At 42.2% G+C, this 24,655-nt stretch overlaps 1 protein-coding gene across 1 annotated transcript in view; it reads right to left on the bottom strand.

The window, feature by feature from the left end:
- The window catches only part of LOC131886662 (uncharacterized), a 61,090-nt gene that overhangs the window by 12,627 nt on the left and 23,808 nt on the right, over positions 1-24,655 (bottom strand). The window contains exons 3-11 of the mRNA XM_059235059.1: positions 11,563-11,651; positions 10,844-11,049; positions 5,606-5,862; positions 4,152-4,190; positions 3,642-3,706; positions 2,153-2,968; positions 1,793-1,888; positions 627-848; positions 325-499 (exon numbers count right to left, since the gene is read on the bottom strand). Of these exons, the coding sequence (XP_059091042.1) occupies positions 325-499; positions 627-848; positions 1,793-1,888; positions 2,153-2,968; positions 3,642-3,706; positions 4,152-4,190; positions 5,606-5,862; positions 10,844-11,049; positions 11,563-11,651 (1,965 nt within the window). The remainder of the gene's footprint in view (positions 1-324; positions 500-626; positions 849-1,792; positions 1,889-2,152; positions 2,969-3,641; positions 3,707-4,151; positions 4,191-5,605; positions 5,863-10,843; positions 11,050-11,562; positions 11,652-24,655) is intronic.

The raw sequence follows: 24,655 nt of genomic DNA, 5'->3' as shown, positions 1-24,655 counted from the left end.
ACTAGTCCACCTTTCAGGATGTGTTGAGTTGGAAACATGTTCCCTGTGTTTGGTTGACATTTTCCGGAAAAGGTCGTTCCATCGTTCCAATTGAGAAAAAGCAGGGTTTGCGAAAGACAATGTCTCATTATCAGGCTCCCATTTAGATCGACATTCCGTGGTTGCTCACCCCACCAAATCATGCATGCAAGCAAGGTTATCATGTTTCTGCGCAAGGCTCCAAGAACAAGTACTGAACTGGATAAAGTACAGTTGTATAGTAAAGCTCAGTAAAGACTACACTGGAGTACAGTGGTATGGATCGACAATGAAAGCGGTACTCACTCAATGATGCTTCTTTCATTTCTAGAACCCGGGCAATGATGGCTTTCTCCTCTCGAGTGTCGGTTTTGGCCTCAATATCCTTTATCACAAGGGGTATTTTCATGATATGATGAACCGGAGCCACCAAGAGGTCGGTCAATTGAAGTTTCTTGCATCGAGGATCACGATTGCACCACTATGCAGGAAGGAACAGGAACATTCATAAGAAAGAGGCACACACAATACAGATTGGAACTCCTCCACATAATGGTGGGTAGTAATCGTGTAAGTATTTTTCTCTTCAAGGGTGGTGTTCTGCTTACCTTTTCAAATTCGCAGAACTCGGGCTGTCTCCGGAGACTCTCCAAGTAGTTGAGAGCATTGATATAGTTCAAAGCATAGCGATGATAAGCCTGAGATAGGGTTCGTGCTCGACCCCCTTTCTCAAAGAGCCTTATCATTAGGTTTGAGACGGGCAAATCCCCGTCAGGTTCCACCATATTGAGCAACAAGTGAAGGAATTCCTTACAAAAGGAATAAGTGACCTGAAACCAAGAGAACATGGTCTCAGTGACGAACTTGATGGGTTGATTGACCGTTGGTTGGATGAGCGTTTTTTTCCTCCTTTCTTCGATTTGCTTAACAGTTTGGGAACTCGAACAGGATTTGTCATTGACGTTCGCATTTCCGATCATTTCAAAAGAAGGCACAGATGAGAATGCGACCAAGCGTGGAAGTCAACCATGCCTCCTTTCAATTGGATTTTTATGTCAAGGCGACCGTCTGTCAGAAATGCTCTCTCTCAACACTCGTTGAGCGTCTTGGCGGTCCAATTGACTTGAAATTGAGCCTCATTTACGTATGCAACAGCTATCATCATTATACGTATTACGTACAACGATCCGTGGCAACCAAAGACATCCGAACGTTCTCTGTTTCCTCCATAGTTATACGTACATGTGTACCATGGACCCTCGCATTCCTTGTTCATTCCACTAGTTTCCAGGTCCATCTTTCCTTGAGTATTTCCACTCATAATAAATAATCGTACTATTGCCTTATGCAGCACTCAAGACCCTGTCCTATAGCCAAAAACAGCTTTGAGGAAAAGCTACGAGCTAGTATCTACCTTCGACTTTCAGCCGTCCAGAGGGTACACAATAGGGCAATAAAAAAGTTTTCCAAACCCCAACGGAGAGGACGAGCTTTATCTCTTCTTGATTTCGGCTTAACCTCAGGGTGGAGATTCGCCACCTTCTCTCAAAGTAAGCTTTAGAGGTCGCCTATCTCGCATGTCACCTCTAAGTTGGAACAGAAGTTCCAAGGTGAGTTTTTCTGCATCAAGCTAACCCATTGGCCCACAGCAATATCTAGTCGTCCACAATTCAATATGTGGAGAGAAACAAAAGGGATTGAATCGAAGTAGGGCTACGAGTTGACGGTGGGATATGTGAACACGATGAGCGTTAGGGAGGAAAAAAGTTCTTACACAGCAGAGTTCGTCTAGATTTCCAAAGAGAACCTCGGGCTCCGCAAACATAATGTACCCTTCCACTTGAACTTTTTTGAGTGGTTCCATGTAGACCTATAAAGAAAATTAGAGTCCGTTGGAAGTGATTGGAACACAGTTTGGGGGGAGAAAGGGGGGGAGGGGGGTAAACGTAGGTGAGCCATAAAATCCCAGCTAGACGGGGGAAATCTCGGACGGAGAGGAACCCAACCAGATGGGAAATTGATGGTAATGGATCCATTTGACCGTGACTCGTGCCATATATACCAAAGTGACCCACCTGGGTAGGTGCACTCACGCCGAAAAGGTTTGGACCAATTACCCGAAATTGTGCCTTACATGCTTCAAGACGTTGAGGTGGTCCACGAGAAAAGCAATCTCGCTTTGGAAGAGATCCCACACGGAGTCGATCCGCTTTTGCTCCCGTGTCAAGGACTCCCGACTGGCCAAAATGCGACGTGTCGGATCGATGTCTTTGGCCGTGAAGGACATGGAATGGACCAGATTGTGGCGACGTTGCCGAGTGACATTACTAGCAATCGGTAAACTTGTTACCGACTGTTGATCTGGTGCCTTCGTTTCTGGCGATGATCCTCGACTACTCAAAGGTGTCACCACTTTGGCCAGAGGTGAGAAGCTTCCATTGGGACCGAACTTCTTTAAGTTATGTAGTGCTGCTCCACCTTCAGGCGCCCGTTCACTTTGAGTGCGCTTCAGTCGGGAAACACGTTGACGATGAGCAGGCGCTAATTTGGAGCGTAGACTTCCATTGGTGTCGAGTCCGGATTGGGAAACGTTCACCAAATCTGTGACGAGGTCCTCGGACGAATCCAAGAGCTGTTGCTGATCCTGATCTCTTCCGATAAGGCCGTCAATGTCGGAACACGGTTGTTGGTCATGGGCCATCTCGGTCTTGAGCGACTCGGGCAAATCATTTCTCGGTGATTCGAGATCCCTTTGATGGTGATGATGATGGTTGGACAACCATGGCACTCGGCCTCGACGTTCCATGTCCACGAGTTCCACAAAATCAAACCACTGAATCCCACATAGCCTGGGGAGTTGTTCGTCAGTGAATTCGGATTGAGACATGTTGGCCAGGACCTCTTCTAATCCTCCAGGGCTTTCGCTCTTAGGTTTCTTATCACGGTCAAACTGAAACATGGGAAACAATGAAGTAGAGAGAAACAAAAAGGGCTTTGGAAATTGACGGGGCTAGAACTGAATTGCTGAACTGATTGGAACGTTTGGAACAAACCTATATAATAAACACCCATCGGATGCATGAAAGTCGGCTTCTTTGTCTCAAAAGCTTTATTAATGAGGAAGAAAATTGAATTACCGCTAATCTCCCAGAGCTCATAAGCTGAGCTCATGGAGTTTCATCTTAGAAGTCACGAGAACCCAAAGCAGGAACGACATGTCGACAAGTTGTTATCCCTAAGGGTGTACGAAATTGCCAGCACTGTCTTTCACCACGTTATCCCATGGCTCAATAAATTCTTAAGACACTTCCGTCAACGGTTGTAGAAAACGAACCTAGCTCATCAGCAGACGTTTGGCATGGAAGCATGGGACGGCTGCAAAGTGATGTGGAACCAAACCAAAGAAGAAAAAGACAGGAACCAACATTCTCAGAGAGAGAGAAGAGAAGAATGCCATTCAACTTAGCAGACCAAACATGGCAGTCTCGATGGGAAATTGAGAATAAGGATGTGTGTGTATGTGTATGCGTGTCCTTGAGTGCACGCTACAGCTGACAAATGCTCAAGGACTGTTACGTGTACAAGTGTGTGCTGGTAAATTGTCATTTCCATCGAGTACCTACCAATTTGAGAAGGGACCACGTGTTCTTGGACTTCCTTGATGAGGAGGTCACGGCATGGCTATGATCTGGACCCCAAATGAACCGAGAAAGAAAGTAAGAATGAGAGACATGAGTAAATAACGCACAGAGAGAGAGAGAGAGAAAGAGCGAGAGAGAAAACGAACGGACGAACGAACAAACTAGGTCAGACCCCTCCCTCTTTTCCTCTTTGCCTTCAACCTGGTTGGCAGTGTCTTGGATTGTTCCTGGAACACTTCTATGCCAGGTCAAGTTATTCAAAGTAGATGGGCAACTGTTCCAATAACAGAATAATTAATACCCAGGGACCCGAATGAGCTTGCTTCGTCAGGAGCCAAACATATTGAAGATCACAGTCACCGATAAGATCGATCTCGGAAGCACTCTTTGGTGCTGGGAACACACATTTTCCCCATTTCCCCCCTGCCTATTAACTAGGGTTCGCTAAGGTATGTTTTACATCGCACATGATTGTTAGCTTATATCGCTCACCTTGTTCATTGGAGAGGCTGGTAGTTGAACCGTCGAGCTCTGGAAAAAGAAATAAAAAGCCGTGAAACTAGACCTCTAAAATTACATATTTGGAACACACTCCGCTAACGAACGAACCAACCAACCAACCCGAGTATGTCTTGTTGGCATTGCGTGTCTCATGATTTGGCATTTTAAACCTCTTTCGCTCGAGCTTGCAAGGTCCATGTGGATCATGGCATACAGCACTGCACTGCATGTGAGGATCCACTTGCATTCGTCCCATTCCCATCAAGACGAAACGTTTGGAGAGAAATGCTCCCCAACGACAATTTGTCAGCGAATGGAAGGATTCACAACTGTTCAAAAGACAGAGCCGTGGCACTAATGAAGTCATTGTTAGAAGGAGTAGCCCCCATCTAGATCAAAATGAATCAAGTAGCAAATGAAGGCATAACTAAAGTTAGCAGGTCTCCTTTGGTAAAGCATTTATTTGACATTATTCTAAGGCAAGAATTATTTATCAGAAGTTTTGTTAGGAACTTATTAAGAACTCAAATATCTTTGAATTATTTTCTTACATTATAACAAATCTTTAGCAAAAGATTAAAGATATTGCCGATGAATACGCATATACATCTCACCATTTCTCTTCATCGTGAAATCAAGTTTTCCGTTATGAAATATTTATTCCAGGCGATTAGTTTGGCGTCGTCTTAGAAATGATCTATTCCAGGTTGAAACTGAACAGATATAACTTAAAGTAAGGTCTGCAGAACCGAGGCAAGGAAACACTTTCATTTGAAATATATAGCATTTGAGGTAAACCAGCAAGAAATTTCTTTCACCTCATACAACTGAGCAAACGCAATGCCAAGGACCATTGCTTTAAGACTCTTTGGTATGATTGATTCATGTATCTAAAAAGCACATCTTTCGGTTTTCTAATGGAATATGCATATTTTACGAACTTATTTTGTTCAACAACCGTGATGGTCCAAGTTATTTTTTCAAACTTGCCTCGTCAGTACATTTGTGTCCGCTGCTATCTCGGAACTACGAGTATTATCGATTAAAAGTTGTGTTCTTATTTGAATAGTTATAAAATTGTTGACTTTTCAATTCGATATTCTGTGCTCTATACGGTTCACTTGGGTCAATTTCATGTCGTCAATGTTACTTCAGTCAAGGAAACCAAACGACCGAGTGGTTCGTTTTAGGACTCTTACAACGTGAAAATCGCTCATTACTCTATGAATCATCAGGGTCCATTTTTCAAGAATTTCGAATGGTCTTGACAACTCCAGGAGCCACTTTCGAATCGAACAAAAACTCCTTTCTGCCATTCGAATGTGCTGATCAAAGACTATATAAATAGTATATACTGGTACTAGAGTTGTACCAGTCGGAAGTGGGCTTTGACAATGGCCTTTGTTCAAAGTTTGGAGTGATCTGTCAGTTTCAGTTTTTCTCACCCAGGTAGTTGCCTCGATGCGTCAGAGCTTTGGAATAGACCAGAAGGTCCCCCGGACAGACTTGCATGGGTGGAATGACCACCACTGAGCTTCGTCTGGGAGGAATGGACCGCCCACTCGTGGACTTGTGGCCACAGCTGGATTCTGATCCCGGGACCGACAAGGTGTTGGATCCACAACCCGGGACCTCGCCCACATGTTCCAAGTTGGAACTGATGGTGGAACCAGGGTTGTTTCCGCTGTTTCGTGAGGTTGTACTGCAATTAAGAGCAATTTTGTGTCATTTGTCTTTCACCAAGAAGTGCGTCACTCCTCAGTAGGAATTGGTGTTCTAGGCTACTTGGACTGGTTTTAGCCTTAGGTTCTTCTTCGAGAAATACAATAAAATATTTGCTTTTCACATGTATCTTTGAAAATGATTCGAGGCAGCTTTCATTAGAGATTAATGACGTTTCCTTTTAGTAATCAATAATAATTTAATAATCCACTTTTCAATAAGTGAAGATCAGGTCTTTAAAAGAGTTCCCTTGAGTTTAGCAATCCATCGAATTTATAAATCCTAATGCATATCTTCACTGAGGCATTTCCTTTCATTCTTTTCGTGAAACATCCTTAGTATGCCGAGGGTCAGTTACGTCAGAAATGATCAAGTTTACATCAGCCTGACATTATATAATTTTCTAAACGTCTTTCAAAGCTGAAGCTAATGATGAAGAGGTAGAAGGACATCAAGAATTAGTTGATCACTTGCCATGTTTCTGATTCGTATGAGAGTATTGTTCAATATTTTGGCACAACAAAGCGACCTACTTCAAACTGCCCAAGTCGTAGATTAGCTAATTTACAGTTTGCTCCCAGTTTTCGTGCATTAAGGTCTGAGGAACAGTTTCTTATCAACATTGGCAAAATGATCCCATGTAAGGTTCATTTTGTTCCAGCCTTCAAAGGGCTTCCAAATTTTCCTCCATTTAGTCCATCATTTTTAAGAACTAAAAGAACGTCATGTTTTTCTTAAGACAAGTTAACCCTCAAAATGAGTCTCATAAAAAAAGACGCGACATCTTCTTTCTCGGGTCTTTTGTTGCATCCATCATTCGAGCACAAGAAGGTCGTATTAAAGTCACAATTTGAGGATAACTTACTCATTTGAAAACTTTTGGGGTCTGCCTTGGCTGATTCTCAATGACGTTTTTTGCCAAAACTCACAACATTCTCCCAAGGAAAACCCCATTTTTTGTCAAATATTGCTATGAAAGATTATCTCCTTCCACCGTAACAAAGTTGATTATTGGAGGCAATCTGCTTGTGATCCATACAATCTCAAAATGAACATATTCATATGCCGTTACATGTACTTCGTACTTTAGCTGGCAACAACTAAATGCACTCGAATAAATATGGTCAGTCGATTTTGTGTCTGTGAAGGGGATCATTGAGACCCATTCACCAGATCCAGATGTATTAAGGTGTTGTAGATAAGGAAAACACTTGATCCTCCACGTTGTATGAGGATGGCTTAGCGTAAGATGCATGAGTTAGCACATTCAACGGAGAGCTTAGGCATTAATAGAGAAACATTCAAAGAATCTGATCCACTCCATTGCCTGGCATGCTCTTTCTACCGCACTTCATTTTCTTTTATTCTATCACGGAATTCCAGTTTCCTTTCTTCAACAATCGGCTTGTTGGAGGTCTCTCATTAACGTTCCAATAAGCGTTTGCTTGACTCAGCTTTCGTTAGTGGGCGGGCTATAAAGCTTTTCCCCAAGCCCATTTAGGGCATTGTTTGAATCTCTCTAAATACATATAATCATGCTCAAGAGCATTCTAGGATAAACGAGTGACCATGACACGATACGAACAATGGCATTTACCTACCGTTCGTAGAACAAGAGAACAATACTCGTACTGCTTTGGGGTTGGAACACTAATTATTCTTAATTGTACAGTATTCGCTGTTTAAAGAGGACGCTTTGTCGCAACAAAACGGACAATATCTTTGTTCTTAAATGTAAGTTGGAGTGGAGATAGACGCTGTGAATATTCTTGATTATTTTTCCAAACAAAGAGTGCTTTAATAAAAGAAATCATAATCAAAGGAGCACAAGTAATGGGCCCACGCCCCAAAAGAAGGCTCCACTCAACATGAAACAATGTGACCTAATTGAAAAACCAATGGATGATAGCGGTTAGCTTTAAGGAAGAAAGATTCAGGAAGCCGTGTTTGGGGCCAGCCTTTCAAATCATTTTGGATTTTGGATTTTGATTTGATTTTTTGATTTTTGATGTGAAAGCGGTTTGACATCTCGATATATAGGATGCCGTATTTTTTAACCAATCTTCACTAAAATATAACGATGGAATAAGGAAAACGGGAAGGACGTTATTTCAGACGCCTTTTATTTTATATTTGATTCCATTACGATACATGGAGGCATGACTCCGATAGTTCTAGTCCTAGTGCATGTCAAAAGGTATGGAACAATCATTAGCTTACAACAACCCTCGACTACTACAATAGATTACTCTGCTATTTGGCCTGTCATTCTGCAGAAGTTTCTGTCCTAACCATGTAATAAAGGAAGCTACATCATAAGACATACTTAGGTTTATTATGAGCATTAACGAAGCCTCAAAAGACAGTGAGTAAGCCCAGAACTTTCCAAATAGTTGACATGGTTGTTGTACTTTTCGTGAGGAACGATAAGGATTGCGGCCATATTTGATAGGAACGGAACGCAAGGCTTTGCAGGTTATTTCTGCATCACCCATTTTTCGCCTAAGGGCCCACAACGTTTGAGGTGTTTATCCGCTGCTATGGTGTCATATTCTGGTATGTGGAATGTTTCCAGCCTTGAGAGGGATTCTTAAAGAAAGGCTCTTGGGAAGTGGGCAATAATGGGTGGGTGGCCTGGTAGCACAAGTCACGGAGAATGCCAATATGGGTAGATAGAAAAGAATAGTTGCAGGCGGCCAGTTTGACTCTTAATTAGGACCAAGGCAATGACAATCTGTCTTTATCCTTGGAAAAAAGGAAACCCAACAAGTTGGAAGGAGGAACTTGAGCCTGAATGAGCTCTCATCTGGCTTTTCATCGTGTTGCACGACGACGAAGCAACCGACTCGCTAAGACAACGAAAAGTTTGCTCCAGTTCCTAACGGAACAACTTACACTCTGTTAAGGGACTCTGGAATGTCTCTGGCACACCAAGCAGATTTGATGTGACTGGCATTTTGTTTCAAAGAAACTCCGAACAACAACTCCAACGAACACTTCCAACTCCCAACTTCCAACCTGAAGGACTGGCTTTGTGTTTTGGGAGTCACGAGCGTTTGCTCTTCTGTCAGGGTTTCAAATGTTCGCCCATGCTTTTTCGTACCTCCACTATGACCATTTCTGAGGGGTAGGATAACGTGGGGTTTTCTTCCGTCCCAATAATTTGAGGCCGTACTGCGGCAAGTTCCCATAGCCTCAATGCATTTCTTTTTACCCCTGTTCATAGTTATTGTTGGTATTGTTGTTCTCTTTCCATGGTTTACCCCTTTTTTACTTTGTACGGTTTTACAATCACTCAAAGAGGGGGACGTCTTCCAAAGCCCGCATGTCAAGAAAATTTCATTTGGAGGCATCGTTCTTGCACGAGCTCAATTCATTGCATTACTGTCTAGGGACTCTAGACTACGAAGCTTAACCTGAGAACCAAATGAGTGTTGGAAGATGTATTGACTGACCAACACTGGGAGTGGATAAGTTGTCAGAGCTATTATTGCAATGTCCGAAAAGTTTACCCTGGTTAAAAAAGAAGTATGGAAGCACTGCGTTGACGCGAAGTCCTTTTAACAACTATACCAAAGGCAGGAGAAGAAAGAGTAATTTACTCTTAATCTAGAAAAAAAGAGGTGTGAACAGAGCAAATTGAGTGCGTCAAAAGAAAGGAAGGGGAAATACTTTTATCTATTGGGTACGTAGATATGATCTCCTCAGGAAACCTCCCACGCCAACGTAAACGAAACTCGTCTTGGGTCCCTGAACGCAGAACTTTTCTTGCAGTTTACCATTTACTATGGTCAATATTCAGGCGGAAAGAAGGCGATGTATCCAAGATTCTTGGGTAGCCAGCCGAACATCTGCCATTTTAAGTTTAGGGCGAAATTATTGCGTTTAAAGGCACACTCCCTTAAATGGGATGAAGATGAATTACTGACACGATCCATCGCTCATTCATTCCACTCTACCACCTAGTGGTACTTGAGTGGCACCCGGTTATACCTTTTTTGGCCTTCAATTGCAAATTCTAGGCTCTTCAAGGAGTAAACGGTAACGCTAGACAGTTGTGTGTGTGTGTGAGCTGTATTTGAATATTCTTTACAGTAAATTAAGACCGTTCAAGGGGACCAGATCCATAAAAAATCTTCAAAGTGTCTCTCCTTTTGCAGATCCTCAAACAATGAAGAGTGGAAGAAAAAGTCTCAAATCTTGGGACCGCCATGACTTGGCAATGTCAAGAAGCCATTCGCTTTCTGGGGAGTCCTTGGCGCTCTTCAACGGTTTGGTACCAAATCAACAAAAAATACCAAAGGGGGAAAAGAAGCAGAGTTACAAAAACAAAGGAAGTGAGTGTGCCATCAAAGGGGATCGACAGAGGCCAGTGCTTCTTGAGTGGGTGGGTGGGTGAGAGTGTGAGTGGTGGTTCTATAAAGTGGGCGAAAATCTCTGTTTTGATGATCCAAGATGTTCAATGGACCCAAAATAATAATAATAATAATATCTTTTTTATAGGACCCGTTTTCAGGTGCGGTATTGTCACGTCTGTCACCTTTCAGTTTTGACTTCATCGACCGAGGCTCGACATGAATTTGGCGAGACAACATTTTGGCGTCTGAAAAGATGTGTACCCCAAAGCCTGGGCGGGAGATGGACAAAAACCATGTCTTGTTCTATTATTGTGGTGACAAGCCCAGGAAACTACCTTTCTTGGCCTAATAAACACAATGAGCGTGGTGGAACCCGAGGCACCAGTTACTTCTTGGAACCTAATCCTTTTATCTTGTACGTGAGGTACGAGCTCTTTGCTGGCTTCGTCTCCACTTGCGAGATAATGTGTATATTCATCCACACTCTACATACTGCTCACGCTCAGAAGATACTAATATCCCTCAAAGAACCGTTCTCGCATTCATTCACGTTCCATAAGTAACGAGAAAAAGATGTTCCAAGGAAAGCATGAGAAAGCCTACCTTTGGTCCAAATGGGATGAACCGCATCCTTCGTCATCATTGCTCATACTCGATCCTCCAGGATCATCATCCGGGTCCATCTTGGGTGGGACCAAAGCACCTCGCCTCACAAGATGTGTGCAATCCGGTCCGGATTGATGCAGATGACTGCCTTGATCCTCATCGTCATCTGCATCGTGAGTGGATAGACCACCAGGGACGGTGGGCTGAAAAAGATAGAGATAAAAACTGAATGAAGGATCAGCAAGGCCATTATGTACGAGTCTCAGACAACTTAAAGGATTAGATTCAGATATTAGAGTATTAGTCAAGGTTTATATTGAACTTAGGAGGGTATAACAGACTAGCACTTGAATCACCTGGGCCTAGGAGGTGGAAGATAGTATTAGATGTATATTTGACATCTTTTCTATCTAGAATCCATTGAGTCGAGGTTACTCCCCCCCCCAAAAAAAAAAGTTATGGTAAAAAGGAATCAAAAGGACTCTTTTAGATTTCAGCGAAAAAAATTACAAGGAATTGAACCTTTTTCAAATCATGAAAACTTCAAGCGCACTCAATATTTTTCAATCATGATGAATCAATTGGCTTTGTTGGTCAATAGTACCATCTCTAAACTTCGAGCCTCCCACAATAGAACTTCTAAGCTTCATTCAGTCAGTATCAGTTCCATCAACAAGAAGGATTGTCCCCTCGAAGATTGGTAAAATTGGTCTCACCTTGGCTGATTGAATGTTGGGTGATGGAAGACTGATGTAGGGTTGAGTGTTTGGACTGAGGTGACTTCCATCTCGACTCCTCACCAAACCTGAAAATACAAAATGAGGACCCAAATTGACTGATGCTCTTGTTAGTGGGGATTTGAAATTACGCCAAAAGGTGGAAGAGTTCGAGGAAATCTAGATGAACCGCCAAATGTCAGATTCATGCTAGGTGTCATCCAATTTATCTACAGCCACCAACCACTCCAAGTTAATTATGTTTCAAGGAAAGGCAGTGATGCTAATTCAGGATAGCGTTCATATGTATAAATTGGGAAAAATATTGATTCAATTTAAATTTGAAACGACATCAAAGGTCGAGCTGTTTGGACTTAAAAAATCTGCAAGGCAAGCCCTATTTTCCTCTCTTTTTTTATTTTACAGAGAACTGAGACAAAGTTCAAACGTGAACAACTTTGCCTCATTTTCTTCCAATTTGGGGACCAAAGGCCTGTGGGTTGTTTGCTCTTGGAAAAGAATAGAACTGTCGGCAAAGAAACTAGGTATGTGCGTATGGAACTTAAAAAAGTCAAATTCCAAATGCCCCTTTCATTCTGGCCCCAAGCTTATGTACCAATCTTCTCCATATGAAAATGAAAATATATTTCCAACTTACGAGTCGACCCCTTCAAATGAGACGTGGGCAAAATTGATCATTATCGCTGGCTATGGTCTATGGTGGTATACATATATTAGAATGTTGCCAACTCCTGGCTGGACCCTCATATAATACAATGACCTTGAAGGTCGATGCCTATTCGAGACTGTTTTGAACTAATTTCCTCACATCCCGAGAGAAATCGACCTCGGGGAGGCCATCTCTCTTCTTCCTATTTTTCGTTCATTTGGGGTTATCCTCGTGGAGTTTTCGTTTCCAAGAGATTTCTTCCAAATCTGTTAGAGCGTGAACTGGGAGCGAAAGAGCAAAAATCTGTCGATTCGATATCACACACCATTGGTTTTCTGGTAGTGGAAAAGAACTCACAGGAACTGACATTTTGACACAGATGAGCAACACAGCATTCTTTTTCACTTCTCCCATCTTTCCTGTGTTGTTACAAAAATGACAGACTTCGTAGCTGCCAGAGCTCCCAATTTCAATAATAACGAGATGATACCATAAGTTTTACGAGACATTGTGTTCTTCGGTTTCGAAATTCAATCGCATGGAATGAGAAGTGATGACGCACCTAGCCATTCGTCGTTGTTCGCATGCTACTAGGTACACATTATTATTTTACCATAGCCAGGACAAAAACCGTCAGAGAGGCATACAGACTACAGATTGATATTTACAAGAGGAGAGATGCTCCCTCAAATGCCAGAATGATTCTCTTTACTGTCACGCGCACGGATCTTAGGCATGAGAGCCGGATTTAATCCTCTCTTAATGGGAATATCGTGCGTTTTGACCTCGGTAGGTGAGATGGGTGAACAAGTCAACCAACGAGCAGGCATAATAATTATCTCTCACGGACAGTCGGACACACCTCTGCTGACAATCTTGAGCCGGGTGCAATCTTCATGGACAGGCTTGGAATTAGCTTCACGGCAGAAATGGCACGGCGGATCGGGCGTGACTAATTCACTGATATGTTCCACGCCCTCTCGTAATGGTTGAAGAATGATAGGCGGGGCCTTGTTGTTGAGAAGCACATTGGGCGGATTGCCCTCATTACAGGCCCAATCTGAGTTGCGGGAGGCCTTCCTCTGATTCACAGGTAAGGCCGAGCAGGACGAGGTTCGTCGGAGAAGGAGACTCCGAGGACGCGTGGAAAACCTCAAACTCATTCCGAAGCTATCCTCGTCCTCGCCCCCATCCACCGCCATACTAATTGGACGATAGAAATATTGCGAATTGACAATGAGTCATGAACGAACCACATGACATGGCCTTTAAAGTTCAGACTTTTCTTCAAACTCTTGCCCGAGACCACCACCCCGAGCAGCTAGGTCATCTTGATCCTTCTCAAAAGTTGGTGCTGCTCAACTAAGTCGGTTCACTTCACTCTTAAAAGGGATGTGGTTCTTCGTTCGGCTTGAGCTCGGAAGAAAGAGATCGATGATCCGGACGTAGACGAGGATATTGCACGAAACGTTCTTATTGGCCCCACAGACGCAACTGCTCCCATCTCGGATTTCCACCTGGAACAAGAAAATTGTTCCGGGTCCTCGTCCTCGTCCTCCTCCTCCTCAGTTCGGTTCCTTTTTTTTGTTTCAAGCTCGACGGTTCGACGAGTTCCACTGTTCCACTCTTCTTCCGAGGCGCAATTTGGAGCCAAGTCGAGAAAGTCGTGAGGCAGAGAAAAGAGGATCGCGGAAGTTCACCCAATTTACTGGAGTAAGCAACCTGGGACACGAACTTAGATGGACGAGTTTTTATCCGACACAAGCTAGTACTTGTAGCACCACTTTCGCCCACCCCGAGTACTTGCAGGTGGAAAACGGAGATATATCAGTTCCACCAACATGTTGTTGATGTAAAGCTCGAGCACGGATGAACGAAGAGCAGCAACTAGATGAAGGTTGAAGCTCTGGCCATCAAAGTTATCTGCTTTTGACAGACTGTATATAACGAGAAGCAACAGAGTGTCCGGTGATGGGACGTGAACCCTGAGAGGAACTGCCCTTCTACGCCTAGTCCGACCAAGCCAACAAAAAAGGTCTGAGATCTCTCGTAGAAAAATGCAATATTTCTTTTGGCCGGAATGAGCTGAATACGCACATTGCCTTGTCAGGCTTAACTTCATTCCAAATAAGAGAAATGGTGTACGTACGCCTACGAAGACCGTCTTAGTGTTTCAATTTAGCCATGGAGGTCTTAAACGATGTATGCGGTCTGTTATAAAAGCTTCGAATACAATACAATTCCTTAGACACACAAGTATAACTGAAGAACACTTTTATTTAGGTACATAGAGGGCGCTCTTATCCAACAAAGGCCCAGAAAGACGGTCTTCCATAGTCTTCATACTCGCGAGTCCTCTACTAACAGGATCTCCTATGAACCATCAAGCACACGTGCGTCTTTGTTCTTAAAGTGGGGACACTAGATGACACGGCAAAAGTGCCCAGGAATGACAAGATTACGGGTTCACAAACGATGACAGATTGGATGACACATCGATTCAGACACGATAAATAGGTTCTGCCCAACTATTGCCAGTCATACTTGTGGGGCATCGTCTAACGTATCAATATGTGTTAATTTTTACACGTAACATGAGTAGAGGCAGAATGGGATGCATATTGATTTCAAAATTCCTGAAAAAGCTGGTCATTTTCGATAATCCCTAAAGACTTTGATTTTCTAAGTCTTTGTTAGACTCAGGGCAAAAACAAAAAGAACCATCTTCTTTTCTTCTTTCAACAAGGCTTATGAAATTATCATTCAAGACCTGCCTTCTAATATGGCCAATTTATGACAAAAAAGCCGTTTTTTGACGAAATTCAAAGAAAAAAATGGGTATTCAAGCTCCAAAATCAAGTAAATGACTCGAATGCACTCAAACTCAAGTCCGGACTCGCCCTAGCACTACTAAAGACTATTCCACAGTTTTAAATGTATCAAAATGGAGAAATAGATCTGAAACTTGGGCACTACTACAACTGTGGGATCAAAATCATTGACAAATCATATTTATATCAACATAAGGATAAGCGACAATTTCAAGTATTTCATTTCGCACATTAGGGAATCATGTTGACCTAAGCGGTCAATAACGTGGCAAAAAAAATCAAAAGAAAAAAACAAAAACAATATTGGATATTGGGCAACAGAAGGAGAATGTGATCAATAAACAAAGGGGAACAAATGAACAAAGGGTCTCGTGGATTGCTTTAGGTGGCACGATCCCTTTGTAGGAACAAATCATTTTGTTACCTGTGAGCAACTTCAGAACTGAATATTTTCAAAGACTTCATTTTCAAATCCGTGTCCCACTTCCGACGCGTCAATCCGGATCGTCAATCATATTACAACATTTTATTATCAGGGAATCAAGGAAGGCATTCTATTGCGGTTAGAATCAAAAGACTCGGTCGTTCTTTAGCAATCATTTATGGGAAATCGAACGGCCTTCAAAGGTGCTAGAACAAGGCTGGACTTTGGAACGTGAAAGAAATATTGGAACGTCATTTCTGGCCTAGTTTAGGTAGCGCAACAAACGTTCTTGGTTGACTACTTTCAATTCATTCCAGTCATGAATGTACCCAATGGAGTCCCCCCAAAAGTTGTTCATCTAATGAGAATCCGTGCTTTTGAATGCTTTGGGTCGCTTGAATGAAATAGATTCTGGGGGCAAACCAATTTTGAAAGTACTCTAAATGCAAGATGGATTGGCAACATGCGATCTGTTTATGTGCTTTGTATGCCAAGAACGTCTGGAAAAAGGGTAAAACTGGGATTGCTTTCTGTTTATTACGAAAAGCTCAGACCAACACGGACACGTCTCTAGCCACATCATCTATTGTAAAATTCCATTTTATTAGCTTTCATGTTTTTTTTCATCTTGTTCATCTGATTTTCTATTTTGATACCCATTGTTGTTCTTTGTAAGTAATATTTGTAGTATTTCAGTAAGAAAGGGTCTCAATAAGAAACAAACCACTTTCCCGTTAAAAGCAATTACAGGGTCAAAATCACTGCTCTTCAAGCCATTTTCATTTGTGAGTAAAGATCAAGGAAAACTCGGTGACAATACATGAAACATATTAGCAAGCACTTGGAAATGTGTCTCAGCTTAAAAAAAATGGCCTTATTGTTGCCTAAAGCAAGTCGAATTTGTATTCGACGCCTTCTTGAAAGTTCGTGAAGAATATTCCTTTCTGAAATCTGCTCTCTTTGAAGTTGAATATACTCCTGGGAATTACATGCAAAGGTTAGTGGCATTTTGGTGTCGAGGTAAGAGAGATTCACTTGAAAGTTGATAGCCCATTGTCAGTAGCATGGGCTAATTTGCTGAACGCCTGGTACAACGATTATTTGAGCAACGTTTTTTGGGTTACAGCTTGCTCTCAAAAGAAACCCAGGGATCTTCGATCCAGTTTCCAATCAGGTTTTCAACGTTGTAAGGTACTACATAACTAGGAATATAATTATTTTGGCATAGGTGTTCCACCACTTTTTTCGTGTTTTCACTCCTGACGGGGATCAAATGAATCAATCATCTCAAGAGTTGCAAATAGAGCTACCAATTTACATGGTCAATGGCATAAGACTAGAGACGGCCAAATTATGCATTATCCTTTTTATGTCATAAAACAGGTTTATTCGCATATATTGAATATTTCATGTTTTCATGCATATATTTGCATACTTTGGGTTTTTTGGCGTAAACAAATTTAAATGCAGTGTAAAAAATATTTTTTGTGACTCTTGGTTATGTCAATGAGTAAAACGTATCAATAAGAGTGCATAATCAAAAACAAATAGGCAAAACAATGAGTGTTTAAAATGGGCAATGGAAAAAACTAGTTGCCTAGAATGTGATTTCGCAGCAAAATTGACCTGAATTGGTTCAGTACACACGGGAAAAGTTAAGAGTGAAGTCAAAAATAGGTGGGTGGAGGTGAAGGTGGAAGTCTTGTTTCTGTGAAAATTAGTGGCTCACTCCCAACATAGGTTGGCCGATATGGTCTACTGTAAGTACCCTCTCATTGACCAATTCTCAGCTTTTTATCAAGATCAAATAGATGTTTTTGATGCATACTGGGCATAAATTTTGCTACTGACTGCCTCTTGATCTAGCTTTATTTTATCTTAATTTGCATATTTCGAGTTTTATATGCATACTGAAGTGCATATTTTGGATCTAAAAGTATATTTAAGTGCATATTTTAATCGGATTTTATGCAGATTCATGAGCATAAAAGAGAATTATCTAATGTATATTTTGAACTTCACTGCATATCACATTACCGATGAAATGTCGGAAATCCGTTAGTTGGATTCAAAGAGTAACCCCGATTTTTCTTCCTTCAGAACTCGACTCCGTTTCTTGTCTCATTGATAGGGGTGCAGATTTCTGGCAAATGACAAATCTTTTTTGAATCCCCAAAATGGCAAACAAATTGGCAAAAACACAAAATTAGCGAATTAATTGGCAAATGAAACCAAAATTGGCAAAAACATGAAGATATTGGGGGATATTATGGAAGGAACAAGAAAATAACTGAAAGTTTGAACGCTCCATCATAGTCTTCAGTCACAAAACTATCTTTTTTTGGTTTGTTTTTTCACGTACTTTCTAACCGCTTTTCTTGTTTGGATATTCCAGAATTAATATCGTATTTAAGTACAAATTGCTAGATCAACATTTTTTCACGATGTTCTTGCTCTTTGGGCGCTCAGGGCAATCCCAGATCTTTGCCCTCAGTTGGGTCTGTTGTAAAGGGACTTGTTGTTCTTGGATGAAGTTCTCCTCTTACCAAAGGTTTGAGGATGGACACTAAAAGGCTCATTCACCTCCCTGGTCCTCTTGCCGGTCTTCACCGGGCCCTTTGTTTTGGTTCTGACATCAAGACAGCTCTCACTTGCATTATAGATAATTGTTTTTGTGCTAAACGATTGGAGAGTTACTACCCACCTTTACCCACCTACCCAGCCTGTATTTCTCCTAAATTTCCCTTAAACGTGACCAAGACCTTTCAATTTCCCCCAAAATCCTTGGTTTTAATGTACTTTATGGTTAAAATTCACGAAATAGGTTTTTTTGCCCAAAAATGTCTAAAATGGTTGAAAACTTAATTTAACCCAAAAGGAAGTATCTTTCCGACCCCTCGTGATTAGATAATCCAGAAGTTTATGATAACCCTCAAACGAAACAATGTGGCTCGATCAACCGTAGACAGAAATGCTGATGATTGAAGTATTTGAATTTAATTCGTTTCATTTTTTTCATATTGATCTTCTGAAATGGTAGGTACAGAATTAGGAAGGATAAATATTAACCAGGGATCCTAAATCAAACCCGTATCGCATGAAATTATCCAATACTTGATTTGAACTTAGAAAAAAAACTTTTCATGCACGATGATCCTTCTTTTTCTTGGAATGTGTTGGTGTTTCCAGTGTGTTTTGAGACCTCGGCGGATCTCAAAATACAATCTTGACTCCGCCAAATGCTCGTGAAAAACTTGATCTTCCAAATCAGTTTGAATCGACACTGGAATTGATTTTGAAAGCTTCTTACACACGCATGGGTCGACTTCCCAAAGATTGGCAATAAATAGTGGCCTTCTATTTGATCACATTTGTTTCGACAAATGTCGTGACTAATCACGAGGATTACGGGATTGCCACAATATCAACAACAGTGAACTTGGTTCAAGGACAATGAATCAGCGATTTTTTAAAACCTTCTTTCAGACCCTAACTGTGTGGATTTAAACATTAGACCCGATGAAATATCTCCTTCAAGCAAAGGTGTGTCAGTCTGATTGCTATTCAAGGAACCCTCTTTTCGACCTACGTTTTGCCACCGTTTGATTCTCAATGCTATGTCTTTTTTTCAAGGCCATCTCTGACTAACGTTAAGAAGTGGTAAGAAAGCTTTGGGAAATGTAGTCGATTTTTCAGCCAATACTCTCTACTTGACACGTTGGGATCAGTTTTCGATTCTCTTCTCTCCTCCGTTTCCTTGTGGTCTTACCTTTCATGATCTCTTCCATTTCCTTGTCCCAATAATACTCTGCCGTGAGCCAAGGCGATCCAATCATGGGACTGGATATGGAATGAGTGATATGATTGTACGGAAACATCACCTCACGTGCTTCAATCACCTCACCAATCATGAGCTCAACTATTAGTAGGATCACATGGCTCCAACGGCATCTTGGCTATCAAGTTTCCCCCGGGAACTCGAGCTACGACAAACACTTCTGATTGAGACCCATAACGACTTTCAACAGTCTCCTTCATCGGAATGACACTATCTGACGCAGAAAATCTTTTGATATCCCTCTCAAGAAAGGGGGAAAATAAAAAGAGGAAATCACGTCGTCCTGTCGCCCACACTACTTGCACCTCTCTGAGTTGTTCTCATCTAGGACCACTTCTGTTTTTGTGCGTGTGTCTGTTTGTCTGTCCGTGTTGGTGATGGCGGTGGCGGATGTGTGGCTAAACGTATGAGTCCTCGTTCCTCAACCGAGACTTTGTCCCTCGCTGTTCCCCGTCAGGAGATCCATGAGCAAAGGAGAACTCGCTTGCTCGTCTTCCTCGTCTGGTGTATATCCCGTACGTACGTATGGATGTATGTACATTGCACAGTATACCTATACAGTGCACAGTACGTACAGACAATGGCTATTGTGGTGAAGTGTGCTTTCGAACGTACAAAGTGTGAAGGTACTTCGTCCATGACAGTTTCTTCGCCAAAGGCCGGAGACGACGAAGATGACGACGAACAAGTCAACCGTTCAGTGAGCATCGAATAAGAAAACAAGACTAATCATTGAATCGCCCAGCTCACCTTCACCCTTTGGCGAAACATTTTGGACCACATTGACAATTAGGCGTCCGATGGCGGTGCGGTTAGCATCACTCAAAGAGCGGCCAAGGCTAATGAAGATTTCCAAATCATCTCAGGATCACCTTCAGGGGGAAAAACGAGACGTTCAAACGTCAGCAGACAGACGTGGAACAAATACGGACACATACCGGAACATTGCAAACACTTTTGACAGAACAGATCCAATAACTGCTCTGCTCGGCAGATAGAACGGCGTTAGGGCTAGTATCGTGTAATCTCGCAAATCACACGGCTTGCACTTGCATCCGGGATTGTCGGTGGATGCGAAGAAACATGCCAGCGACATCATCATCCCAGGACCATTAGTCAAGCTTTCAGAACGTGCCTGGCTAGGACTGGCTGACTGGCTGGCTTGCCTCTGTCCTCTGTGCTCTTTTTCTGACGCCATCTCTGCCCTTCTGGATGACAAACCATTTTCATCGCTTGAAATTATGAACGGCATAAAGACCTTTAAAAAAAGCAGCAATTCATGACACTGAGTTATGACGAGTGTGCATCCAAGAGAAAGGGAACGAATAAAGACAAGCGAGCCTGAACTTAGGCCTCAGTCCAATGTATTGGCATAGAACCTCGTGCACGGTCGTGGAGGTCCTGAAGGTCCTGGAGGTTCCGCAATGAGGCTGAAAGTGTCTAAAGTCAAGGCAGAGACCCTCAAGCCGAGAGTGCTAGCCAGATATCACTAATTGAAGCTGGTTAAGCTTCAGCTTTAGATTGTAATTGATCTAGCAGCAACGGCTTCACTGCATGCAATCATGTGGATGTGTGTCAAGGCTGTCAGCGAGCGAATCCTTTCACAATCATACCAGCTAAATTTAAGAGATGGATGTGAGGATGGGAAAACGTTCTAGAATAAAGCGGATCAATGCACTGTCTGTCCTCTTACTTTTTAATTACAGTAGACATCGCTCTGACAGGATAACTGTCAAGAGCATATCCGGATCATTGCTTTAGCTCATATCCTCCTTCCGTTCATGTTTTGCACAAACGACAAAATTACGGATAAAAAGTAGCCACGGAAATTGAAGACGACATTCGTTGAAAGTAGCCAACGTTAATCTTCGCTTGAATTCTTTGACAATTTCAAGCAAAACAAAGTCAAATTGGCTCTGCGTGGGTCGCTCAAGATTGACGTGAGCGGATGTGTCAGAACGCTAGGAAAACGAGCATTGCACTGTCAATGTATGTACACATATACATACCAACAAGCCTGTTCATTCGCTCTTTTTGAATTATCTCACATATTTGCCAGCTTGCTCAGTCCCTACTTGAACTCAAGAAATGTGTTCGTTATGAAATGGGCTGAGCTTTATTGAGCAGACCGTACACCGTAAGTGTAACTGCATGAAAGCTCCTCAGTTGTGCTCGCCACATATTCTGGAGAATATGTCCAACTTCACAATTGCTTATGCTGGCTCTCTCTCTCTCTCTGAGAAGAATTTGGCCCCAATTTGTGGGATGGAGAGATGTTGAAATGTTGGAACAACAATGGGAAAAGACACCGGTCCTCCAAGCTCGACAAACCGCCTTTACAATGCAGTTCCACGGAAGTACTCGGTCCTGGATCTAACAAACGAGATACACGCGGATGTGACGTCCCATTGAGAAAGACAGACACGTCCAGAAACACTTGGCAGCTGGTAGGATTGATTCTTAGGATGCGCGACAAACCCTCGTCCTGAGATTCTTGTCTTGACTTTAATCCAAGTGAGCTAAATAGAACAATCGGAGATTGAGGGGGCCAATTGGAGGAAAGGCAAAAACTGAGATACGAAGATGATTCGTTTCTTGATGTCGGAACTTTGTGCGTAATAAAAACTAGCTACAAAGGCCTACTTTTGGAACTTTGACTTTTCGCTCCATGGAACGCGAAATGAGTTTGCTTGACATACCTTTCATAATCAAATTGGACGATAAGGTCTCGTCAAAGCCCCCTTCCTGATTAATGGGGTACTCTGGCGAAGCAAGGGGATCTGGATAAAAGAAGAATTTGTGGTCCATCAGCCCTTTGAAGCCTTCAAGGCTGGCGTAGCCGAGATTGGGATCAATCGACACAGTTTGAGGAAGGGACATGGACCGGGATCGCATGCCTTTCAAGTTCAAGGCTTGGCTGGACTTGGTTTGCCGAATTCTACACACAGAACCTTTCCGTTTTGGCGCCTCTCCTCCTCCTCTTCGGAAGTTTCTGTTGGAACACCAGGAACCTCGCTTGAGGTTCAGAATGTCGGGACTCGGCGTGGAGTGGTCGGAATCGTCCACGACTTCGAATGAAGCCAGTTTACACAGGGGTTTATTTCGTCTCCCTCGGCCTCCAAGAGCAGGATTAGGGACGAGTTCGGCTGTTTGCCCAAAGAACGATTTAGTTGGGAGCACAAAGTTTGGCATGTTTATGGTAATTTGCCCGATCTTTAACTAATGGCAATCAGAGGGACACTGAGCAAAGAAAGCCAAAGAAGGGGCATAATTAATAACCCAGAAAATGCCTTGCCTTCTTTGAAGGTCAATATCCTTTCCAGTAGGTGTTATCATGAGACCAATCATTGGTCACTGGAAAAGAGTCGTATGAAAATGGCGAGCATTTGGGGGCCTTGAAATTTGATTCCCAGTCTTTGCCTCATAACAACGAAATATGAGGATCTTAATTGGTAGGAATACATAGAAAATCTAAAAAACCGTGGATCAAATTGCTTGTCGCTCAGCAAAAATCCCGACCGTGAATGACGCCATTTCATAATCATATTCACGCCTATTTGAAAACCAAGTACCACCCCATGTCTGGGTTCATTTTTAAGGTCTGCAAATATTTCAACAAATAATGTTTTAAAGGGAACCTTTTCAGATTCTCTATTGGAACTGAATGAATTGTAGTGGCCATGTCATTTCTAGAGATCATAACGTATATTCTCTGAATCGTGGTATTTTACTCTTAGGATTGAATCGCTTTATGCTAAGGTTTAAAAGACAAAGCCGCTGAAGCCTATCTTAAATTAAAGTAATATTTGTAAAGGTTTCGTGAGTTTGTTTAGCCTTCTTGCGCAAGCGAAAGGGTGTAGTTAACGAGAACTTGACGAAAGCACTGAAGGAGAAAGGTCACCACAGTACTTCCATTTTTCATGAAAGCATTACCGGAAATGGCCAGTTCATGCATGGCATGAGACAGATAACATGGTATTTCATCAAAACATCATCCGATACTTTTCTTTCCCAGGACTTGCCTAAGAAGTAGCATTAACTATAGACAAATAGTAACTAATGTGCAAGAATTCGAGCGAAAACGTGAAGTATGAAATAATTTATTTTATCATTAAAGTAGTTGACATAAGTCGCATGTCCATTCTCTATGAACATTGCTTTGCTATGGCGATCGCTCGTTATTTCAACAAAAAATTGAAATGAGACTCAACAAAGCTAAGTTTTAGTTTTCACGCACAGGAAAGCAAAAAGATGATTGTCAAGTTCGTTTAAATTGGCATACTTTCGTTACTTCTGGCCCTAGCAATTTTTCTATGGGTCGCCTCTAAGAGTTATGCTAATGCACGGACTTCTAGAAATATGGACTGCGAACGAGCTTCCCGGCAAATCGGCCTGCTCTTGGTCATAGCCACTCTGAGCCACTTTTCGAATTTAAGTAATAAAATAAGAAACGTAGATCTCTTCAAACAACGATAGATCAATTTTATATCATTTGCATGCAAAGTCGATCGTTTCAAAGTTATGGTGTCAAAAGCTTATGTAGCTGAACAAGAGCAGGCCGAAAATTCAAATTTTATGAAGTGTTTTCTACATAACTTTGAACATGTCTCCTGAGTTCCCTAAGCATAGGTTTAGGCTCAAATTTGGCTGAGTTCATCTATTCAACAAGATCTTGTGGTCGTATGAAGTGCTTATATGGAATGAGATGAGCGGTTTAGGAGATAGGATAGTTTTGCTTCCGTTTGCAGTCCATATCTCTAGAAGTCCGTGGCTAATGTCAACATTCGCAGAAATGTGGACTCCTTGAAGTCTGGTTACCCAGAGGAAGACTTTTTTTAGGATTTTGCGCCCTATGCAGGTCTCGTGTTGAGGCTGTAATGAGGAGTTATGTCTTTCTTACTTTTTATTATGTTGGGGGACTTCCTTACCGCTACTGGGAATCGGATCAGCAGCAGTTCAAGACTGAAAAGGGAATTAATTCTACTCGTTTTTTCCATTCATATAATATTTGATCCACCAACGAATTAGAGTTGGCGGATCTGGCAAGCCCATAAATTTAGGGTTATTCAGGTATTTTGATCGAATAATTGTCGAAGTCTGACTCAAAGGATGTTACTGGATCTACACCTACATATTCCCTACGAATATTAGAGGGAAGCAAATAAAACAATGAAGGAGCCCGAGAACGAAGAGAGTTAGACTTCATTGTTCGAACTAGCCTGGATTCTCGAAGGCATGAAGGTGCTCTCAAAACGCACGTTAAGCCTCTACGGTCACCCCAATTGACCCTAAAATCTGGGTTGGGACTAGTGCTGGGGCGAGTCCGGGCT

The sequence above is a fragment of the Tigriopus californicus genome, chromosome 9, assembly GCF_007210705.1.
Source record: "Tigriopus californicus strain San Diego chromosome 9, Tcal_SD_v2.1, whole genome shotgun sequence".
Taxonomy (NCBI): Eukaryota; Metazoa; Arthropoda; class Copepoda; order Harpacticoida; family Harpacticidae; genus Tigriopus; species Tigriopus californicus.
Note: the sequence above shows the minus strand (reverse complement) of the source record. Positions and strands in the feature narration are given on the sequence as shown.